General features: G+C 53.5%; 1 protein-coding gene across 1 annotated transcript in view; it reads right to left on the reverse strand.

Annotated features, from left to right (window-relative positions):
- Window positions 1-952: 952 nt before the first annotated feature.
- Cpne2 (copine 2) overlaps window positions 953-22,579 on the reverse strand; it is a 38,852-nt gene continuing 17,225 nt past the window's right edge. The window contains exons 6-16 of the mRNA XM_004625958.3: window positions 21,098-21,181; window positions 20,818-20,907; window positions 19,875-19,973; window positions 19,481-19,567; window positions 18,374-18,433; window positions 16,683-16,816; window positions 15,036-15,090; window positions 10,878-10,929; window positions 9,514-9,647; window positions 2,518-2,754; window positions 953-1,385 (exon numbers count right to left, since the gene is read on the reverse strand). Of these exons, the coding sequence (XP_004626015.1) occupies window positions 1,278-1,385; window positions 2,518-2,754; window positions 9,514-9,647; window positions 10,878-10,929; window positions 15,036-15,090; window positions 16,683-16,816; window positions 18,374-18,433; window positions 19,481-19,567; window positions 19,875-19,973; window positions 20,818-20,907; window positions 21,098-21,181 (1,140 nt within the window). The 3' untranslated portion in view covers window positions 953-1,277. The remainder of the gene's footprint in view (window positions 1,386-2,517; window positions 2,755-9,513; window positions 9,648-10,877; window positions 10,930-15,035; window positions 15,091-16,682; window positions 16,817-18,373; window positions 18,434-19,480; window positions 19,568-19,874; window positions 19,974-20,817; window positions 20,908-21,097; window positions 21,182-22,579) is intronic.

The following is a 22,579-nucleotide window of genomic DNA, read 5'->3' on the forward strand; positions in this document are numbered from 1 at the left end:
CACGAATCTGAAGTTCTGGTTAGGGACTGTGAGAAGGGCTCAGCAAGGTATACCTGAGGTGGGGCTGGAGACGGAGTTCAGTGCAGAATATTGCCTGCCATGCACAAGACGCTGAGTTCATTTTACTCTCTGTGTACACATGTTTGCACGCACCTATGCACATGCACACACTCCTGCAAAGCACTCTCTGGGGAGCTGGAGACAGTGCTTACTAGAATTGTTACTTGTTACTGGTTATGGGTCAACTTGTGTCAAGGGGCTAGAACTTCAGAGAGGTAGATGAAAGAGGAAAGAATGTTACTTATGTGCAAAAAAGGGCACTAAGAGCAGGAGATAGGATGGTTCCCAAGAGTGGTCCTCTGGCTGCTTGCTGGGCCTGTGTCCAGAGGGGAATGCAGTAAAAATAGCAAGCGAGGAGGCTTAACCCTAGCCCTACAAGATCCTGAGGCCAAAAAGGCTCTCACACACTACAGACCACAAGGCCTGGAAGACCCAGAGCAGGACCAAGTGTGTGGCAGCAACTGCTGCTGCTGTCTGGGGGTAGGGAGGAAGAGGGAAGGAGGAAGTGGGAGGGAATGGCTAGAGCTCCCAGATACTGGTTTGGGCTTGCACATTCTCCTGCACAAATACCAGTGTGTACAGTGTGCCATGTTCTGTACTAGTTTCATTGCTGTCAGGGACTACAGGTACCACACAGAAGTGACCACTCCAGTGCCACAGGCTTGCTGGGTACGTGAAAGGGATCTTCCAGGGATGTGTAACCCATAGGGTCCCCATTGAAGAAGGAGCTGACTGACACAGGGACATCTGAAACTCCTTTATTACCCTGAGTGTAACAAATGGGACACAGTCACAGTATAAAAAAACAACAGGAATTGGGTGCAGGCAATGACACAAAGTGCACCAGGGACACATTCCTTTTTGCAGTTAGTTACATGGAAAAAGCCAGTTATGACTGTAAAAATTTTATTCTTTAATAACAATTCCACTAAAATTATACAAAGTACATTCAATACTTAAGGGTAGCACGGGGGTGGGGGGGGGGATGGCAGGGATGGAGAGGAAGCTGCTTTGCCCCTTGGCCTGGAAACATCATTGCTGACTCCGACACAGGAAGCCCAGCTGGGTTGGGGAGCAGGGCAGAGGTCCGGTTGTAAAAAATAAAAACGTGGATTGGTAAAAAAGGCCACCCACGAGGAAGCAGGGTGAGCGTGCACGTTCCTGGGGAGGGCGGCATGCTGCTGCTGCTGCTGCTGCTGCTGCTGCTGAGCGGGGGCTCAGGCGGGCTCCAAGTTGGTGGGGGGCAGGTTTTTATGCTTGAAGTACTGTACAACCTGTTGAGGCAGTTCTGCTAGCACAGCTTTGGCCAGAGTCTCTTTTGCTGCCTGCGGGGTCCAAGGTAAGGTAGGAAGGAGAACAAAGATTAGTGAACAGAAGTTGGTAGAAGCTTGGTACCCAGAAATCTGTAACAGCAGGAGCCACAGAGGTCACATTTTGGGCTGATGGGCTGGGCAGTCTAAAAAATGAGTGCCTCTCAACCCTGCCTGTGCTTGAATCTGTCAGCAGTGTCTTCCTTGACATTCAGTAGAACTCACCCTGTGCACTGGAGATGTCTGGGAATAGTGTTTTAGGTTGAATTTGCCTGTGGGAGGCTTTTTAAGAGAGGTGCTGCGCAGCCTACTCAACTGGCAAGCATTTCTTGAGCACCTCCATGGCTAGAGAAGGAGGCCGTGACTGGTTCACTGCTGAAAGGCCAGGCTTGCAGAGGCACTCAGCTGTGTCCCATGCTTGAGTGGGTGACCTATGCCAGTGTTTGTCCTCAGGAACCTGATACTCCAAAGGAAGGAGCCATTGCCAGTAAATCCCAAAGATACTGGGCAGAGCTGTGAGGACCACGCTCCTAGAATTTAAGGCACAGCAATCCGAAGGGGCCCTTCTGCCAAGGGATCTGAGGACCAAGAGGTCACATGGAACCTCTGGTCAGATGAGGGTTGGGGCCAAGATGTCCACAGAGTAGACTTGGGGTCAGTGCACATAAGGCAAGAGTCACCTTTCAGGAACAGGGTGCAGTTCAGTGCCCAAGAACTTACAGGAGAGGAGGCCAACCTAAAGCCAATCCTTACTTTCCATCTACAGATGAGGAGCTGGCTAAGACATAATAGCAGGAAAGCCCGTCCTCTTCTAGGACCTTTGCTCCAGCCCCTGTGTTTGCCTTGAATGCTTTGCCCCACAAGGACAGCTCCTCATTCAGGACCTCTGTCAAAGGGCAGGTCCTCCAGGGCCCTTGCTAAGAGTCCTAGTCTGGGCAGGTTCCTGGCCTGCATTTGCTTGGCATATGGAAGCCAGCAGGAGGCCTGGCATGGCACCACACATGGCACCCCATGACTCCTCAGGGAGTCCCCAGAGTTGAGGAGGAAGAATCTAGGGTTAGGCCTGTCCCAAGACGTTCATCCTGGGTTGGAAGCCATGAGTGCCAGGGCCCTGGAACTGCCCCTTCTGGCTCAGGTTCCCACTCACATTTCGGAACTCTCGAAAGGGCACGAACTGCACAATGTCACGGGCTGCTTCCTCGCCAGTGTAGGATCGAAGCCTGCGGCTGTCCCCGTCTAGGAACTCCATGGCAGCAAAGTCGGCATTGCCTACACCTACGATGATGATGGACATGGGCAGCTTGGAAGCCTGCACCACGGCGTGCCGCGTCTCCTCCATGTCGCTGATGACACCATCCGTGATGATGAGCAGGATGAAGTATTGCTGCAGAGGGGCAGTCAGTGGGGCACTCAGCTAGGCCCCAAGGTCCCTGGACCTCCTTTTCCCTTCCCTTGCTTCCCAATCCTCTGGCTCCTGGGAGGAAGGTAGCAGGGAAGTCCCAGCCTCCTTCCCTATTGGTCCCGTCACAGCCAGAAGCAGAGTGGTCTCCTGCCTCCTGGTCACCTTAGACTCCCTTGTTCTGCCAGCTGCTACTCTATGGGCCCCTGGACCCCTGGCCTAACTCACTGGTGCTGTTTCCTCCTCTGCTCTCTGTGGTTGCTGCTCAAAGAAACACCATGCTTGAGCCAGGCGAGGTAATTCTACTGAGACAGCAGGATTGCAAGTCCAAGTGCCGTCTGGGCAATTTACAAGACTATCTCCAAATAAAATTTATAAAAGGACAGGGGATGCTTCTCAGTGATAGGATGCTTGCTTAGGATGCATGAGGTCCTTTAAGTCTCCCCTCAAAAGAACACCAGACACACACACACACACAAAAAGTACCATGTCTGGTACAGTGGCTGTCAGCTGCACTCCTGACAGGCTCTGGCTTGTGCAGAAAGCCTTATTTTGGCTGACACACTAGGGCAGTCCCCTTCTGTAAGAATGTCTGCCCTCATTCGTTCTGTACTTGATAAGAGCAGGGGATACCTCAAAGGGGCCAGGGTTCCCAGGAATGTGGGACACTCTTGGTAAAGAAGTGGATATAGGTCACATCCCAGGTGTGGCGTTGGACAGGATCATGAAATTAGAGCAGCAAGAGCTGGCCCCGCAGTGGTCTTTCCAGTCTAAAGGCTCTGCCTAGGAGGCAGCCTCACTTTGGCATAGTGTTTTTAATGCCATTAACACTTACAAACCTTAGCATCAGAGAGAAGGGAGACAGCTCAGAGCCTTAGGAGGCAATGTGTCCAGTTGCACTCTCATGTCATTGTCCAGTTTGTTGTTGTATTTATTTTTACCATTTCCTTCTTTCATATACAATCTTTATATATATATACATATATATTTTTTTTGGGGGGGGATGTGTTTTGAGATGGTCTTGCTATGTAGCTCATGCTGGCCTTGAGCTCACTTTGTAGCCCAGGCTAGTCCTGAACTCACAAAGATCCTCCTGCCTCCAGCTACTAAGTGCTAAAATTACAGGCTTGTACCATAACATCCGGCCTGTTTCTTTATAAATGATATCAGTAAACCTGGCATGGTGGTGCATGCCTGTAATCCCAGAATTCAAGAGGCTGAGACAGGAAGATCACTGTGAGTTCAAGGCCAGCCATGACTACATAGTTCAAAGCCAACCTGAACTATACAGCCAGACCCTGTCTCAAAACAAAATACATAAAGTCAGTAAAAAAAAATACTAATCAGTATGGGTTATGGGAAGATAAAGTCCAGACTGTAGCAATTGTGGGGAGGGTGAATGAAGTTCAAGAAAACTCATCGGACAGAAGATCTCACGCCTGGGCCTAGCTCTCCTGGCTGGCTGGCACCACATCGCAGACCATTCCTGCTCCTAGCACCCTCTGACCCTTTTCCGTTTTTCCTATCCATAAAATAAAGAAACCCTGGTGGTCCCAGGATTCTCTGAGGGCTTCGACCTTCTAGACTGACCCTTTGTGATCTCAGAGAAGATGGGCCAGACTATCAAAGTCATATAGCTAGGAGAGCTAAGGTGACCCTAGGTCAGCCAGGGCCACAGTCTCATCCAACAAAATTGTTTACTCCCTAGGCAACTAGCAGAAGCCACAAGCTCAGCCCCCGGAGTGCCTCGCTTTCCTGTCTGTGCCCTGCATACAGACTGTGCAGGGAAAAAGTGGAGTGAGCCAATGATACAGGCCAGCCTCACCCCTGGCTCCAGACAGCAGTAGTCCAGCTCTGGCACTGTGCCTTTAAGAGACGAATCCCTTTGCTGGGGATACCTGTTGCCATGGAGATGGCAGCCTGAATCCTGCAGTGGAGGGCTAATGCTGCCATCCTCCAATCCCTGGTTTTGGGGGCCCCACAAACCCATCTAAGACCCTGTCCCCCTACTGTGCACTACTGTTCCAGAGACCCTTCTTGCTGTAGGTGACCCTCAACCATAGTGTCATCCCACCAAAATTAGTTCACAGCAGTACTTGTGGGGCACCCAGGCTGGCAGGAGGGAGGCACACAGAGGCCTGACAATGAGGAAAGAAAACAGTGCTGGACCATGGTCTGATGGGCTCCACCAGTCAGTGGATGGGAACTGTCTCCAAGGCCCTTGCAGCACCAATACGTGGTTCCACCCTCTTCGTGGGCCCTCTCAGCTCCTGGCTCCTGTTTCAATCAGTCATACGCTTCTGGGAGGCTGGGATCCTTCCCTGCCTGCATTCCCCCTCCCAGGGCTCGGGTACAGGCAGGACCCAGGTTCCTGCAGGCCTGTGGATAACTGCAGATAGGCCATGAGAACCACACAATGGCAATGTCAGGGACACTCCCGGTGTGCCTCCCATTGAGTCTAGTTTTAGAGATGAGTGGTCAGGCTCAGAAAGGTTGAGTGGCTTGTTAAGGCCCCAAAGCCAGGAAGTGGTTGTCCAGATTCAAGGCCAAGTCCAGCTGACCCCAAAGTTGGACCTCTTTCCATGACGTCCCCTCTGCTGCCCTCTGTCATGGTTAGCCTGCCTGGGAGCCCCTCCTCTGACTGAGCACCCTTGGGTCTGAGGAACGGCACAGCCAGGACAGCAGCCTGCATGGCCAGGATAGCAGTCTGGCTGTGAATCTTCACTCCTGCATGAAATCTGCCAGCCGTGGTACCTGCACCATGTGCTCAGGCCTGGGTCTATAGCCTGAGCGGCCTTGGCAGTGCAAGTGCAGCCAATGGGTCCTGGGCATCTCTCCCAGCCAGAGGTGCCTGGAGCCTCACCTATCCATTACCACCCCAGAGCCCACAGCCCAGACCCTAGACTAAAGGCAAAGTGAGAGGGGATGTGGACAGGAAGAATGACAGGGGAAATAGGGCAGGTAGGTTTGGAAGGGGTTTTGCAGGCTCTGCTGTCCCCACAGACAGCCCTGGGCTACCTGACTGCCCCAGTGTTCTGCCTCTAATGCCTTTCCTGTTTACTTCCCTCTGAGAAGGATACCCTTCCCAGACACAGCTCTATGACCCATTTGAGTGTCAACTTCTGTCCCAGGCAGATGAAAACTCTTGATTCCAAGCAGCCCTAAAATTGTTTTCACTGCCAGCACTGACTCCCTGGAGGGCTCTTCTGCACACCCTTCTCCTGTGCCCTGAGCACTCCCCAGGACAGCCCTATGCACACACTGCATCTCATGGGCCTGGCACCCTGTTGGAACCCAGACCCCACTCCCATGGCTATAGGCTCTCCCAACTGAAATCCCAGAACATTCCAAGGTTGGAGTATCTTGGCTCATCCCAGGGACTCTTCAAGGTTTCAAGGGCTGCAAAGAGCTACTTACCCTAATGCATGTAACATGTGGTTCGATTTATAAGAAATTGACTTCACCACAACAGTTTCAGGCAGGGATGGGAGAAGCTGTACTCCCCCATTAGCTTATATGTGAGAAGTTGGCTGCTAAGGGCCCTCAGGATGGGAGTGGAAAAAAATCCCCAGGGTGCTGGCTACTTTACAGCTCTTCCTCCATTGGGACAGTAGTTGCCTAGGTCACCAACCAGGAATGGGCCACGAACAGCAAGGCCAAAGTAGAGGAAAGGGTGAAGAACCATGACTCGATTCCCCCTCACCCACCCAAGCCTGCTTAATACCCTCCAGCACCTGACGCCCACTACCCTCAGGAGAAAATGCAGGCTCCTCAAAGGCTCCTGTGGTCCCTGCCTTTCCAACCTCACAGCCCTCTACACCACACACCTTCCCTTCTGCTAGTTACATCCACACGCCTAGCTCTCTGCTGAGGACAGTCACACATACATCTTCCAGGAAGCCAACTGTGAAGTGACGTCCAAGTCTTAGTTTGGACGTCACTTTTCCCTGGGCTTCCCCTGGCTAGGCGCCATCTTTGTGGTCATACAGTGTACTGCCATAACAGTCACATGATGATAACCCCATGGAGGGCATGGGCTGGACCTCGCTCACCATGCTTTCCCAGTGCTGTGCGAACTTGCCAGGAAAGACGTGCAGTGAGTGAATGGGAGCCGCAGGCCTGCCTGGAGATCCTCTACCACCTGCTCTCCACTTCCTGTAAGTGGGTGTGCATATGTGTGCGTATGTCTGGGGACAGGGAGGGTGAAGCACTCCACAGAGTCCCTCCAAACCAGAACAGGGCTGAACAAAAGCATCTGATAACTCCTCGTCCTTCCTTCTGTTGTGGGCCCCATGGCTCAGCATCATTCAGTGCTAGCCCGAGAGGTGTCCCCAGAAGATCCAGCCCTCAGGCAAGCACTCACTGTGTGCCAGGTACTGGGCTGAACATCTGTTTGAATCCTATCAATACTTGTAGAAGGCATGTACTGCTGCTTATGTGAGGAAGTAAGTTCAGAGAGCTCTAGCTGCCTGCCCTGATCACACAGCCAGGGAGAGGGGACATGGAATTTGAACCACTGCCACACCCTGTGATCTGGATACCGTAATGCAGGAAGTGCTGGTGGCTGGCTTCTGGGCCACAGAGTGACAGGGCCAGTAGAGACCCCTGGCCCCACTCTTTGCACCCCTGAAGTGCTGAGCAACGGTCCAAGGTCACACAGCCTGGGTGGGTGACAGAAGGGGCAGAAAGCTGGGAGCATTGGGGAAGTCAAAAAGGCAGCTTGGATGACCAGAGGATCTGGACCAGGCATTTCATGCTTGGGCCTCAGGTCCTTTTGCTCAGAGGCAGGCCAGAAGCCCCTTTGTGCCATGTGTGGCTGTGCTTGCCTATAATTCTAGCTACTCTGGAGGCTGTGGTTTGGGAATTGAAAATTCAAGACCACCCCAGGCAACTTAGTGAGACTGTCAAAATAAAATTAAAAGGGTGGGGAAGGGTTGGGGCTATAGCTCAGCGCTATAAGCACTTCCCTGGCAAATGCAAGGTCCCAAGTTCAATCCCCAGTACTGCAAAAAGATAAATAGGGTGGGAAATGTAGCTCAGCAGTAGAGTAGCCCTGGGTTCAATCCTGAGTACTAGAGGGGGAAAAAAAATCCCCTTTCATGGTTTTCCTTAGGGTCCCACCCACCCTCCAACCTGGGGTCTAGTGGACGTGGGCCTAGTGCTTGACAAGACTCTGGCTCCTGCTGGGTGCTCCCCAGGCAGGCAGAGGCAGCAGGTGAGAGACCCTGGCACCAATGCTGGGCTGCGTTCCTGTTCTCTGCTCCACTTGTTTCTCTGAGAGGAAAATACAGGCTTTGTTTTGAATCCCTTTGAGAGCTCAGGCTGCTTAGAGACTGGGTGGGGCCTTGGCCTGGCATCCTGATGGGAGGGGGTGGAAGCTGCGGGTGCCTCTTGCTCTGCCCTTTCCAACCTGTTTTATTCCAGGCCTTCAGGAACTAAAAAAATGCCCTTCCGGGTCTTCCTGCCCATTTAGTGGGTCCAGACACTCCCTCCCCTTCCCAGAGGCTCACTACTGTCTCTTCACAAGAGGGAAAGAGGCCGAGAGTGAGGAAGGAACTGGTCTTAGTTCTCAGCTGCCAAGGTCCAGGACTGCAGCCAATGGGTCAATCACATCCCCACTGAAGAGAAGACCAGCACCTCTCCCTCCTGGGCCCACCTCAGCAGCTTGTTCTGTCTTCCTACGCTACTTTCCACTGAACTCTCTGCTAGCCTGTTTGTTCTTAAGTTTTTTAGTGCCGGGTGCTATGTTACCTCATTTGATCCTAATGCCACACCCTCAAGACAGCCCTACCTGTACTCCCACTGCACTTGGGCATGCAGAGGTGCACTGTGATGGCCCTGGGCTCATGGTGAGAGACAGCAGGAGCCATGGCAATGAGCAGATGGAGAAAGCCGGGATATTTTGGAGTGCAGTCAAAAGCTCCAGCATCCTTTCCCTTTCATTGGATGTGGAAACAAGGCAGGGGCTGGGTCTTGCGGGGGTCTCCCCAGGGGTGGCAGCCAGGAGGGAAATGGATTGAAGCTTCCTTGGCCCAGACCAGAATCTATCACCTCAGAGTGAGGTGCCTACCATGTAGCCTGAGCCTGGAGACAGGGCCGGGAAGTCCTTCTTATAGGACTTGGTCAGTCAGACCAGTCACATCCTTCCAGTCAGGAGAGGGCAGGGGTGAAGTCAGAGGCACCACCCTCAGGGGAAAGGGAGAAGACCCTCAACTCAAGCTGCAGAGTGAGACCAGGGCCACTCATGAGGGTGAGGTGGGGGGCTGGGGATACCAGAGGTTGTCCCTTGAAATATATTCCAGCTGCCATGGCTCATCCATGGCAGCCTCGGGCAGGCCACCACATGACTGGGACTGCAGGGCTAGTCAGCTCTGTAGCCCTCTGTGCAAGGTGGGAGCTGCTCTGCTTGGACCCAGGTGGTCTGAGAGGGACCTGTCCTGGGAGTGCCAAGTACCTCACCATAAGGAGGCCTCCCTGCACATATGAAACTTCTTCCTGTGTGTGGGCTCTGACAAGCTGGGACATAGCCAGCTGAGCTTTGTTCATCCACAGTACTAAACAGGTAAACCGAGGCATCATCTCATCTAGGCTTTTAGAACCAAGGAAGCTGGGACATCCCTCACGCCAGCCCTGAGAGGGTAGGAGGGTATAAAGCGCAGACCCCAGCCTGGCCCTCTCTTGTGTCAGGCAGGTGCCGAGCCACAGCCAGCCCCTTCCAGGTACCTGCCTGAGTCGCCTACTCACCGTGGCTGTCTGCTGCTGTGTGGCCTGAGCCGCGAACCGGGCCACATGGTTGACGATGGGAGAGAAATTGGTAGGGCCATAGAAGCGGATATGAGGCAGGCAGGCTGAGTATGCCTGAGCGATGCCATCCACACCTAGCTCGGAAAAAGAGTTCAGGTCAGGCCAGAGCCCTCTGGCCCTGCACCTCCTGCTCCTACCTCACTGCTTCTGAGTTACTGCTGGGGAGATTAGAAGCCCCCAGAGCGAGGCAGGGTGGTAAAAATCCTGAGTCCCCAGTGTGAAGTCACACAATCCTGAGCTGGTATCCTGCCCTGGCCACTTCCTGGCTGTGGGTCCTGTCTCTTTGTCTGTCAGTGGCACTGATAACCTACACATGCTTGGGCAATTGGCAAAGCCTGCAGTGACAACGGGAAGCCATGTGACATCCACTCTGGATACTCTCCAGTGTTGGTTGGGCTGGGGACACACTCGGTGCTCAACAGTAGCTGCTGTTGGGAGCCCCCAGGTATGCCACGGCCTTGTGCTCCTGCCTGGGAGGCCTCCTCAGCTTATTTGACAAAGTCTCTGGAAACCAACACCAAGCCAGACAGACCCCTATAGGAGCACAAGGCCACACAGCTAAATGTCTGTTTTCAAGTCACAGCAATGTCCCCAAGCTGGAAATCCTCCAGGGATTTCCTTTCTGAGTACAAATCTGGCCTGGTTTTGGAGATCCCCAGGGAAGGTAAATGCTGTTGCCCAAGCCAAATCCTAGGCTGGAGGGGCTCATGATAATGGGGCCTCTTCCATACCCTCCTGGGTTCCTGCCCCTCTCCTCCATTCCAGGTTGTTATAATGTCCCTGGGAGGCTCAGAAATCCTCAGAAGCCTGGGGTAGGGTGGACACCCATCCCACTCATGGCCTAGCCTTGCAAGGCTAGCCTCTACCTTCCAAGGCTTTTCATGAAGGGTTGGAGGGCAGGTGGGGCCTTCCAGCAGGCGGGGGAAGATAGGCAGCAGGGAAAGATGTGTGATGCGTCCTCCTAGTTCATATGGCCTTCCTGTCAACTGTTTCCTGTCATTCTCACCTGGACACCCAGGGAAGTAAGGTAAGCAGGGCTCACAGCTCCTAGGGCAAGTAAGATGGCAAAATCTCAGAGAGGTGCAGTGACCTCGCTAAGGCCCTGCAGTCAGGAAAGGACAGCAGCTGACCTTGAGCCCAGTACTGTCTGACTCCAAAGTCTAGCTTATCCCCACCTGTCATTCTAAACAAGTGTGACACAGAAGGCTATCAGGAAGGGACAGAAAACTGCACCTGCCTCCTTCACCCAGAGAGACAGCCAGGCCATTGTGCACTAGGGGCAGACACAGGCAGGGTGCACTCACCTGAACAGAAGGGGTTGGTGGGGTTGAAGTTGATGGCAAATTCGTGGGAGACCTGAAATGCAAAGGACATGCTGAGCTAGTAGCCTCTGGCCCAAGCCTGGCCTAGGTTGCCTCTGCTGCCTGGTCAAGGCTCCTTGGAGGCCACCTGGCTTCTTTTTATTATTATTATTATTATTATTATTATTATTTTTTATTTTTCAACAAATAATACACTGCATATATTCTTCTTAGTGGTTAATTGCTGTACAAGATGCGGACTTGTGATCCTACTTACAAACTCCATTAGAACAAATCATTCTATTCATTAACAGAATGTAACTATACATCTATCCCAACCACTTTGAATACACAGATACAAAATGGACATTCATCTGTATACCCCATTTTTTCTAAGTTCCGTTATTGAATATTATAGGTGTGTAAACTCAGCAAAATATTCTAAAAGAGTCCAGTAGCCCATAATAGCATTGGGTCTTCTGTTTAACTGGCAATGTCAGAAATTATTGACCTGAGTCCCCCACAGCTCAACTTAACAGCATGGCTTTATTTCTTATAATTTCATCTTCATACTTTTCTGCTGGATGGTTAAGACCAAGGTAAAGCAGGACCTATGCAACAAGAGTTGTAGCTTTTTGGTCTGAGAAGGTCAGTGAAATGCCCTCAGGATTTGTCCTGAGATCCTGTACCTCAGATTGTAGAACCTTTATCAGTGCAGCCATGTGGATGAGTCATGGCCAATGCTTGGCCAATGTGCTCTCTGTGAAAGCCTGAGAGAGTATCTTCTCCCCATGTGACTCTCCTTAGGCCCACTCTATGTCATCGATCACTTTCCTCTTTGGCCCCATAATTTTCTTGATCAGAAAGTTTGGGACACTACCGAGGTACATGACGTTACAGTACAAGTTCTCATATGTCCTTTGTCTTAATTGACCTTAGAAGGCTAGGGCCAAAATGTTGGCTTTCCTTGTATCCCTCCTTTTTCTCTAATTTTGGTCTGCAAACTTAGGTTATTAACCATCCAGAAGAAACACCTGGCTTCTTATCCTGCCTGCCCCACCTCAGATCTAGGTTGCTGATCCTCCATATCAGCTTCTGGTTCCACCTCCAAGGCTGCCTCTCAGATGCCTTCAATCCACTATGGGGCAACTGAAGCCTTCCACAGAGCCCTGAAGCTGTAAGCAGGCAACCCCCTGTGGGGCTGTAGAGCACTGGGAAATACTCTTCTACCCATGGCCACTGTGTGAGGTCATAATGACAGGGCTACTTGCTCGGGCTTTCCAGATCTTAGTAGGAAGCCAGGCACTTGGGAGAAAGCCTCCCTCACATAGCCACCTGGGATTAATGACACTGACCCCTCAGACCTGGACTCAGGGTCCAGTGGTAAAACAGAGCTAATGAGGAAGCAGAGGAATCATGTGAAGCTCTGGCAGCTTCCTACGGGATGGGTTCCATGTCTCTGCTATATGTCCCCATCCTGGTCCAGTGGGTCATAAAGACTCTACAGCCAAAAGGCAACTAGCTGGGTTGGATCCCAATTCCACTCTGTCAACAAATACTGCACACCTATTATATGCCAGCACCCAGTGCCTTCCCCTAGAGGTCACAAGCAAATCACAGGGCTGTGAGGACAACACCCAGAGCAGGAAGGAGCCCTGTGAGCACAGTCAGGAAGGGATCCTGAGAAGCCAGCGCTCTAAGCTGAGAAGCAGTGGGGAAACCCAGTAAAAAGGGCAACTAGCAGGGCACAGACCACATGCAAAGTGTGAGGGCCAGGTTGGTGTGGAGGAGCAAGGCTAGTCAGAATGACAGGGGAGGGCTGGGCCTGGCTGGTTCCCAGCATGGCAGGTGGGATAGAGCATCTGCCTTCTCCAAGCCCAGCTTGAGTGAGCACTTGGCCTGGCCAAGTCCCAAACTCCCCAGTGTTGCCCTATGACATTTCCAAGGAGGCTTTTGCTCAGAAAACATCTCATTCAGCCGAGTTCTTTGAAAGCTGACTGGTGTCCTAGCAACAGGCTCGTGCTGGGCCCAGCCACACAGCCTGCCCTGCCCCCCATGTGGCATCCATGTGCTTACCCAGAGACCAACTCAGGTCCCAGAGGACCAGGCCTCATACTGCTCAGAGACAGGTGCCCACTCAGAGCCACTCTCTGCAATTCTAGGTGCCAAATGGCCTCCCACAGAAAACAGGAGGCAGACATTCATTCTGTCAATGGGATGTGGCCCAGTGGGGCAGACAAGGGGGCACTTCTGAGACAAACATGCAGACTGAGGAGCCCCTGTGCTCACCCCGGCCAGCTGCTCATCAGGAGGCAACAGATCTAGGGGGGAATCCTTTGCATCTAGCTGCCCCCCTGGATTCCAGGCCCCCGTGGTGAAGGTGAAGTCCCATTGGCCTCTGAACCTTGGCTTTTTCACCTGTAAAATGTGACAGTACTGCCTTTCTCTGATTGCAGTGGCTCCAGCTTTCTGGTCTGTCTCACTGAATGCCTGCTCTGGGTCACCTGACACCCCTCTCCTGGTTCTAAGCCTCCTGCGTCAGATCCACGGCACCCACACCCAGAAGACGCCCCTTCCCCACTGCCTCCTCCTCCTGTCTCCTTCCCAGCTGACTGCCTGCCTGGCCTCACCTCCTCCCACACACTCATCATCTCCACACCCTGTGCAAGCCTTTGCCCACCCTGCCAGGCCTCTGCCATGGTGACTTCTCCTTGAGGTCAGCCTTCTGGGAGCTGCTGACCATGCCCCCCTCGTGGAAACAAGATTAAGTGGGTAACAGCAAGGCCTACTGCTCATCAGCTTTGGGGGAGAATCAAACGAAGCCAGCAAGGCAGGTGGCACTCTGGGCAGAACATTCTAAGGGCCCAGCAGGGCCACTTCTTATTGCTCCACTTTCTGGACCTTTTGCACCATGCCACCTCCCCAGTTTCCTCCCTGCCCCAGCCAGGGTGCTGCAATCCTGCTTCCTGTGTGGGCTCTGCTCACCACTGCTTCTCAGCGTTGCCCACTGGAGTTCTTGTCATCAGCCCAGGCAGCCCAGCCTCCACTCCTGCCCACTTCATTCTGACCCAGAACTCTACCTTACCACCTGCCTTCACAGCCCAGCCCAGCCCTCACCCCGGTGGATGACACCAGCCCCCCATACCCAGCTGGAAGTCTGGTGGCCTCTTCAACCAGTACCCACTCGGTCACCTAGCCATCCTGTGGACTGCCCAAGTCTCCCTGCCAACTTCCCTTCTCTCCATCCCCACCCCATCCCACCTACCCTCATCCCTCCCACACATAAACTGGATTATAGTCCCATGTGGTCTCCACCGCTCATCAATACCCCAGTATCTCTCTACCTTGAGTGTCTTCAGTGGAGATCCAATCACCCTCTGGCCCCTGGGGCTCCCTCTGCCTTGAGAGCACCCCGTGTCCCACTGCCACCCAAGTCACTCTACAAAAACCTACTTCCCCTCTTGACTAGACCCTGCCCCCTCTGGGAAGCCTTCCCTGATGTTCCAGGCTAAGGCAAGCCCCCTTCCCTGGGCTTCCCCCAGGCCTGTGATGCTGCATTTCAGCACCCAGACCCTGCCTGTCCTTAGAGCCACTGGACTGAACACACAAGGCCTTGCGCAGTTTCAATTTCAGATAACCAATTTTTTTATTAAATACAGTCTGGAATATACCCCATGCAATATTCAGCACAAATTTATAGTTTAAAACATCATTGTGATTCTTTTGAGAGGCAGTTGAGACAGGTTTTTGCTATGTTTTCACTAGTTCACACCAGTTTTGAACTCATAATGTAACCCAGATTGGCCTCCAACTCATAGCAATCCTCCTGCCTCAGCCTCCTGAGTACTAGGATTACAGGAATGTGACACCAAAACTGGCTTATTGTGATGTAAAATTCAGAAGTCCCTGGGTGTCCTGAACTATTTGCTAACTCTGCCTACCCTATCTGATTTTCCCTTCCACACAGCAGAAAGAACAAAAGGCACATAAGCTGCCCTAGTCAGGGTGCCAGTGCTGCAGGCATTGAGGAGCAGCTGAGACAGAAGCTGGCAGCTGGCAGGGCTCTCGGCTACCTGTAAGACCTCCCAAATCCACCAGAGAGACCACACACACACACACACACCCCATGCAATCAGGGGCAACCAAGGCAGTTCTACTCACCTTCCAGTCTGGGGGTAGCTGGGCCCCAAATCCCAGAGCTGGAAACATCTTATCACTAATTAGAGAGAGGAGAGAAGAACACCATGTCACATCTGGGTGCTGCCCCCTTTCCCCAGCTGGCCCCCACCTGCCTTGCACACCTCTGGGGGCAGGAAGACAAGCTCATCACATCTAGAGAAAACTAGGATATTCTGTCTGCAGAGCCCAACCCCACCTCTGGGTACTGGGTGGGCACCTGGCCTAACCGTACTCATAGCAGACACTGATAATCAATAACAGCACTTCTAATCAGTGGGCCTTGGTATAGTTTCTAGGTCCTTCTCAAACCCAGTCAGTTACAAAACCAACATCAACATGGAAGCCGAGTGTACTGGCTCCGGTCTCTCTGCCTCCTGTTCATGGCTGGAGAAAACTTTCCCAAAATGAGAACTCTGACTTGGCACTCAAGGGCCTTCATCACTGGCCCTAGAGCCTCACTTTTTGCCTTCTGCCTGTTCACTCCCCAGTGGTGGGCCCTGGCCACTTGTACTTTCTCAAACGTACAGAGCGCTGTTCATCTCAGTTTCAATTCTGTTGTGCCGCTACCTGAAGTATTTGTCCTCATTCTGTTTCCCGTGCAAACCCTTTGTCCTCTATGACTCAGTCAAAATAGACCTTCGCTCTACGGGCTTCCCTGACCCCCAGTGCTGCCCCCTCTCTTTGCTCCCATGGCTCCTCCTGCCTCACATGGAAGCTTGTCTCTCAGAGCATGATTTCTTCTCTTTCTCTTGTCTGCTGAGATCAAGAACAGTGTCTCACCTGTTCATATGGTCCACTGAGGATCCCTCGGGCTGCCACTGGAGGACAAACCGTAGCACCCAAGGCAGAAGGAGGGGGCCCACAGAGGAAGCCACTGAAATGTGTTTGGCAGGAGGTGACTGTGGCCCAATTCAGTGTCCTGGGCTCCTAGGGCCTTGCTAAGTCCCATGCCCACAGGACACCTTGCCGCAGAGGCCAAGCAGTTGGGTGGACCCCAAGGCCCTCACCTGACCATGCAGATGGGCCTTCCACCTCCCATGCTCTGCAGGCTGGCTGTACCCCTCTTAATGTGGCCTGAATGGACACTGGTCATCAGGCTGTCTTATGGAGGCCCAGTACATATGGATTCCCTGCTCTTCCCCCACCCTTTTCCTTCACTGCAGTTTTCTGTATACCCCTGTTCAGAGGTCCCCACAGCATGGTCCAGCATGCTGGTTGTTCCTTCAAAGGCCCCAGTAGGAGCGAGACTATGAGGCTGGTGCGTCTGGCCTCCAGCACCGTGATGTCCAGCACATTTGGACAAATTTTCAGCTCCCACTCCCAGCCTCTGTTTCCCCAGGGCTAGAAGGAGCTGCAGCAACAATGCACAAGTCTTGTCTTCTGTCCTACCCTATTTCCTTACTGATGACTCATATGCAGAGGATCCAGTCTGAGTCTAGGGTTGGCAGTTAAGAGCATAGCAATCAATTAGTGATGTGTGTCAGAGGTAAAGGAAGGGACACACGAGAGTGCATGCCATAGGCTGGATATCCCTGGGCTTGCAGACCTCTGGGTCCCCTCTGGCTCTGACAAGCTAAGCCTCCTAGCTGAGGAGCCCAGCTGATGTTCCAAACCCCTCTCCAAACTCACCTGTCGTAGTCCTGGATGATCTGTCCCACCGCCCAGATGGCCGACAGGTATTCGTTGGTGCCCATGGGGTTGATGTAGTGCAAAGATGAAGGGTCCAGGGGATTCCCATTGGAAGCTGTGAAGTCTATTCCAACCTGCAGAGTGGGAGTTGGGGGTCGGGAAACCCAGAGTGGCCACTGATCTCAGCTCCCTGTTCCACCCCCAGGAATAGGGGACCCCAATGATACCTGGGAAGCCCACTCTTCTCCCAGGCCTACTTCCCAATAACATGATCTGAAACCTAGGATCTGACTGCCTTACTGTGTCACTCTGCTCTAAACCATCCACAGCTCTCTGTTGCCTAAGCAGAAAGCCCAGTGTCTAAATGGGATACCTGACTGATGCACAGCCAAAGATCCCTTTTTCTCCTCAGCCCAAGCTATCTCCCTATGGTCTCTCAATTGAGGACTGGAGACCCAGGCTTCCTGGCAGGGCAGTGCCCATCCCTGCAGTCAGCTGGGTGCTCACAGTAGGTGAGGGACATGTCTAGAGGAACCTAGTCCAGGGCTGGTGCTCAATGGCGACTCAGGCACTAAGGGGTGGACAGGGATCAGGGCTCTCCCTGTATTCTCTACTACAAGGGGATGCCAGCCTAGCCCCAAGAGGGGTAGCACAGGGTGGGTGAGCATGACCCTTGCCCAGTAGGGAAGAAACAGGACAGGGTTAGAGGAAGATGGCCACTCTGGAACTCGGTCACTCTAGAGGGTTAGGGGGAGGGCATCACAACAGCCTCATGCTGCTGGAAGGTCCTGCAGTGGGGCTGGCATTCCCAGTCCTCAAGGGACACTGCAGGGCACTGTGGAGAGCCTGGCATAGAGGAGCGCCACATTTGCCAAATGAACAACCTTGCCCCCTCCAGCCAGGAAGCCTAGCCTCTCTGCAGAGGAGGAGGTGGAGGGGAAAGGGGTTCAAGACTAGCAAGGCCAATCCCCTGACTCTTGTGTGGCCCTACAAGGTCCCCATCTCCGTGGATCCAGTGGTGACTGCAGCAGGCAATGGGAAAGGTGGCTGTAGCAGGCTCTGAGGACATGGGAGGGCAAGAGCCCAGGTGAGCCACTGGGAGCATGTGGGTGGGACATGTACTCTGAGCCACAGGCAAGGTGACACTTCATTCTGCGACAGTGACCACTGTTCCTTGCCAGGGAGTGCATGTCACAGAGACCAGATGGGAAGTGACACACATGAAGTGCCCAAACATATCACTTGCCTAGGCTGGTGGGGAAGGGACAAACAGGGACAAGTGCAAGTGTGGAGGGTGGCTTCTGAGAAGGGAAGTGTCTGACAGCAGGGTCAAATCAGGGAAGGTTTCCCTGAGGAGTTGGCACAGAGCCTGGGGTGCTGGGAGAACAGACAGGTATGGTGTGGCTGGAGGGAATGGCAAGGGGGACCTGGTCACAGACACAGCAGTGGGGCAAGAGGAGGGGAGGAGCTGACATTTTCTCTTCATGGCAGGGTGCAGCTGCAACCTTGCGGGAGCTGTGCAGCTGAGTTCTGACCGGCATCAGCCACGACAAACCACCTATGACCTCTCCGCCACAGCCACTCTTGCCTCACGGAAGTTCTTCCTGCAGCCAACCCTAAGCCCTTCCTGCAGCCAACTCCAAGCCCTTCATGGCCCAGACGCTCAGGGAGTTGGGGTGGGGCAGGCTTACGGTGAACATGAGCTGGCAGCCTCCCAGGATGTAGTCTAGGAAAGAGTAGTCTCGGTGTATCTGGAAGAACGGGGGCAGTCAGTGAGTGCCCTGGTCCAGGGGGAGCTGTTCCTAGCGCCTAGTGGGTGGGACACACACACACAAACACACACACACACACCACTGGCCTTCACTGCCTCCACCTATATATAACTGGCTTCCCCCAGAACTGAATAAGGCTGTTAAACACTATTTGTTTTGTAGGCCTTGCCTCCTGGCAAAACACACTGCCTTTTCAGTTTCAGCAAAGTCAAAATAAGTGTTGTTTTTTGGGGTTTTTTTAAGTGTATTTAAGTTAATTTTAAAAATGGAGGAAGGCTGAATGGAAAAAAGTATGGCCAAAAATCCCCAAAAGAATGTGTGCTGTGGAGGTTTCAGGAACAACGGCCTAAATTGTGCTTGACCCACTCACAGTGCTGTAGCCTCTGGACTCTCCCCTGGAGGATGGGCATGTTAACAAGGTCTAATGTGTAAAGGTCACTTGCTGCAGTGTCACTGCAGGTCCACATGACTCCAGGCTGCCAGCCAGGCCCCAAAAGTGGACACCTGGAGCCAGGCTCACCACCCATAGAGAATGGCCTAAGACTTGCTCCTGTCTGGCCTTGAGCTGCCTCCCCCATTCCACCAGACCACAAGCCAGCCTCTGCTGTGGGGAGAGTCATCCTTCCCCAGGATGGGTGTTGCAGCCACTAAGCCCTCACTGAGGCCAAGGGAGAGGGGCCCCTGTGGACAGCTTTGCCCACTGCCCAGCATGCCCCTAATGGCCACCAGCAAGGACTGGGGTGGCTCTTGTGGACCCTAATAGGAGAGGCCCAGGAAGCCACTGCAAGCTCTTGGCTCCCACACAGGCAAGTGGCACAAGGCTGGCCCTTTATACACGAGTTTGGTAACACACTCATCTTTCACATGACAGGGCAGAGGCCCACAGAGCAGAAGTTCCTAAGGTTACAGAGCCAGGCTGCACCGGAGGCAGGAGCTGAACGCTGGCCTCGCCGGCCGCAGACCCAGAGCTCTGTGTACCCTCTGCAGCGGTGCCCTGTATGGCTCCAAACCTTTGGGTCGGCTCACCTTGCAGGAACGCAAGATGATGACGCCCGAATTCTTATAGCTCTTCTTCTTCCTCTGCTTCTTAGGGTTGATGCACTCCAACTCCAGCTGAGAGCCAGGAGCAGAAACAGAGGCTCTGTGGGGGGTTCTGGGGACAGACGCTCCCCATGGCCCCCAAGACCCCTCCACAGCCTTGGCACAATGCAGGTGCATTCCCTGGGGATCTGTGTAGATGCCATACCAGGAGCATCCTCAACTGCTGCAGTGTTAAGTGACACCTCCAGACCCCTCGCTAGGGGAGCATGCTGTCTGTGTTATCATCCCACCTGAATCCTCTGTCCCCCCCTCCCCAGCCTGACTCAAGGCTCTGTATCCCGCCCTGGCCCCTGTCAAGGCCTTGGGGACCCCATCTCACCGGAACGCCATCGTGGGCCTCACACATCTGTGACACCGATGTCTGGAATTCACCGATGAAGTCGTGGCCCCCATCATTGTCATAGTCATAGCACATGACCTGGGATGGGTCCAGTATGGTCACTCCGAAGCTGTCCCCCAAAGGTACTTTCCTGCACTTTTACCTCTCTGAGCAAAATTCTGCCACCCCAATCCTCTGTGCAGGCATTCTTCCCCTAGCACCTGCCCAGGTGGCTCCAGGACAGATCTGCCTGCTGCAGGGAGTCCCCCATGTCTGCAGAAGAGGAGCATGCCCACCCAGGAACAGAGGCAGGTTCACCAAGGGAGGAGGCTGCCTCAGCACACACCTGAGACCTGGCTCCTCCTGCCGAGCCTGGGACCCACCTGACTGTGGGCCACGGCCTTGGGTCCTTTCCAGCCATTCGCACCCCAGATGGACACAGAACCCTGCCTTACATGCTGACTGTGCTGCCTGGCACTGTTAGGAGGAAGCCAGGCATTACTGTGTCCACCCTACCAACAGATGGGGAAGCAGAGGCCCTGAGAGAAAAGCACAGCAGGACTAGAAGCTGGGTTCCCTGGAACATAACCCAGGGATGTGTGCCCTATCTAGCTATCTATCCCTCACCCTACCTGCTTATAGACCTAGCCCCTAGGACTGAGGGCTTCCAGTCCTGTCTTCCCAATGGCACCACCCAGGCAAAATGGGATTGTTTCTGAGGTAGTCCCATGTTCACAATCCTAGCTGGTAGCTCTGCAACCCTCTAGGAATGGTGGCAAGTTTTACAGCAGGAACTCAGAGGTGGGCACCCTGCACAGGTCCTCAGAGGGTCAAGAAGACCCTGGACAAGGACTCCATCTTATAAAGATCTCTGAGAAGTTGCCCCAAGCTCACTGGGGAGGCTGGAGCTGGGAGGTGGGGGGCAGGCCCTGGAGGCCCTCACCTGGATGGGCTTGTCCATGTCTCCATCACACAGAGACACCAACGGCACGGTGAATGGTTTCCACACAGGGTCCAGCGTGTACTTGATCACCTACAGACAGGTGAGGGGCAGCTCTGGGGTCAGGCCAACCCAGTGAGGATGGACAACATGAGGAACCACAGCCACACTTCCAGGGATGGAGCTCAGTATCCCTGCTACCCTTCAGGTAACAAGTGAATGGCTGGGACTACACAGCCCAGCCTGAGCTGGCAAGGGTAGATGGCAGACCCTACACACCCACCTCAGTCCTGTGCACCAGCATCCATTTGCCATCATCCCCTGGCTTGTAAAACTCAAGAAATGGGTCTGACTTCCCGAAGAGGTCCTGGGGAAGCAGGAGGACAAGGGTGAGGGGCACGACCCTGATGCAGGGGGCTGGAGTTGAGGCAGGGTGGGAGCTGAAGATGCAGCCAGCCGAGTCCCTCCTGCATCAGTCTCTGCAAGGCGAGTCAGAGGCCTTCCAGCTACAGCTTATAGGACCAATGACCTCCCAGACCTCTAGTTCTGTGCTGCACCCCAGCCTAAGCAGGCACCCTCAGAAGTCCTGCCCTATGATAGGTGCTATAGTTCTAGCACCTGCAGGCTCTGGGTCTCTGGTAGCCTTTTCTTGGAGAAGTTCTGGGAGGTCATTGGTCCTATAAGCTGTAGCTGGAAGGCCTCTGACTCGCCTTGCAGAGACTGATGCAGGAGGGACTCAGCTGGCTGCATCTTCAGCTCCCACCCTGCCTCAACTCCAGCCCCCTGCATCAGTCTCTGCAAGGCGAGTCAGAGGCCTTCCAGCTACAGCTTATAGGACCAATGACCTCCCAGAACTTCTCCAAGAAAAGGCTACCAGAGACCCAGAGCCTGCAGGTGCTAGAACTATAGCACCTATCATAGGGCAGGACTTCATGAGGGTGCCTGCTTAGGCTGGGGTGCAGCACAGAACTAGAGGTCTTGCCTGGCATATGAAGGCCTGGGCCCATCCTCATCCTCAGCACCAAAACCCAAAGTTAAAACCAGGCTGGGGATATAGCTCAGCAGTACAGCACCTGCCTGGCAAGCACAAGGTCCTGAGTTGGATTCCTGATACCAAAAACAAAAGCAAAGAAACTCAGAGTGCTGCTGCTTGTGCAGGCAAGGGCCCAATAGGAGACTCATAGTGATTCTCCTGTTTTCAGCCTCCCACGCGCTGGGATTGCTGGGGGATTACAGACAGGTACCACCACGCCCAGTCCCAATTGCCATCTCAGCGTGCCCAGGGGCCAGGACCAGCATAGCACACCGAGGCTCATACCCAGCCCCTGCATCTGCCTAAGCAGGCACCTTAGTCCACTGAGCTATCTGGCCAGCCCTATGACTATATTATTGAGACTCTGGAAATCGAAGTTTATCTTATTTCTAAAGGGATGTGATGGCCTTTAGAAATTTATTTACATTTTTAAAAGGTGGCAGAGAAGTTTTATGCAAGTTAAAGGCACAGAAAGTAAAATAAGTACGATTGTGTGTGAGGCAGGCACTGTCAAGGGAACAAGCAAATTGGGAGAAGGGAGGCCATCCAAGGCCACTGCCATTTCTGGAAGCCCTCGCAGAGGCGATGCAGAGACAGGTGCGATGCAGGGAGGGCGCTGTGAGGATGCGCAAGGAAGCAGCAGGTGCAGAGGTCCTGAGACAGGAGCACCTGGCTTAACTGGGACAGCAGGCTGAGGCTGTGGCTCAGTGGCAGCGCACCCGCCCCACGAGG

This window comes from Octodon degus, unplaced genomic scaffold (assembly GCF_000260255.1).
Source record: "Octodon degus isolate 3935 unplaced genomic scaffold, OctDeg1.0 scaffold00011, whole genome shotgun sequence".
NCBI classification, from domain to species: Eukaryota; Metazoa; Chordata; class Mammalia; order Rodentia; family Octodontidae; genus Octodon; species Octodon degus.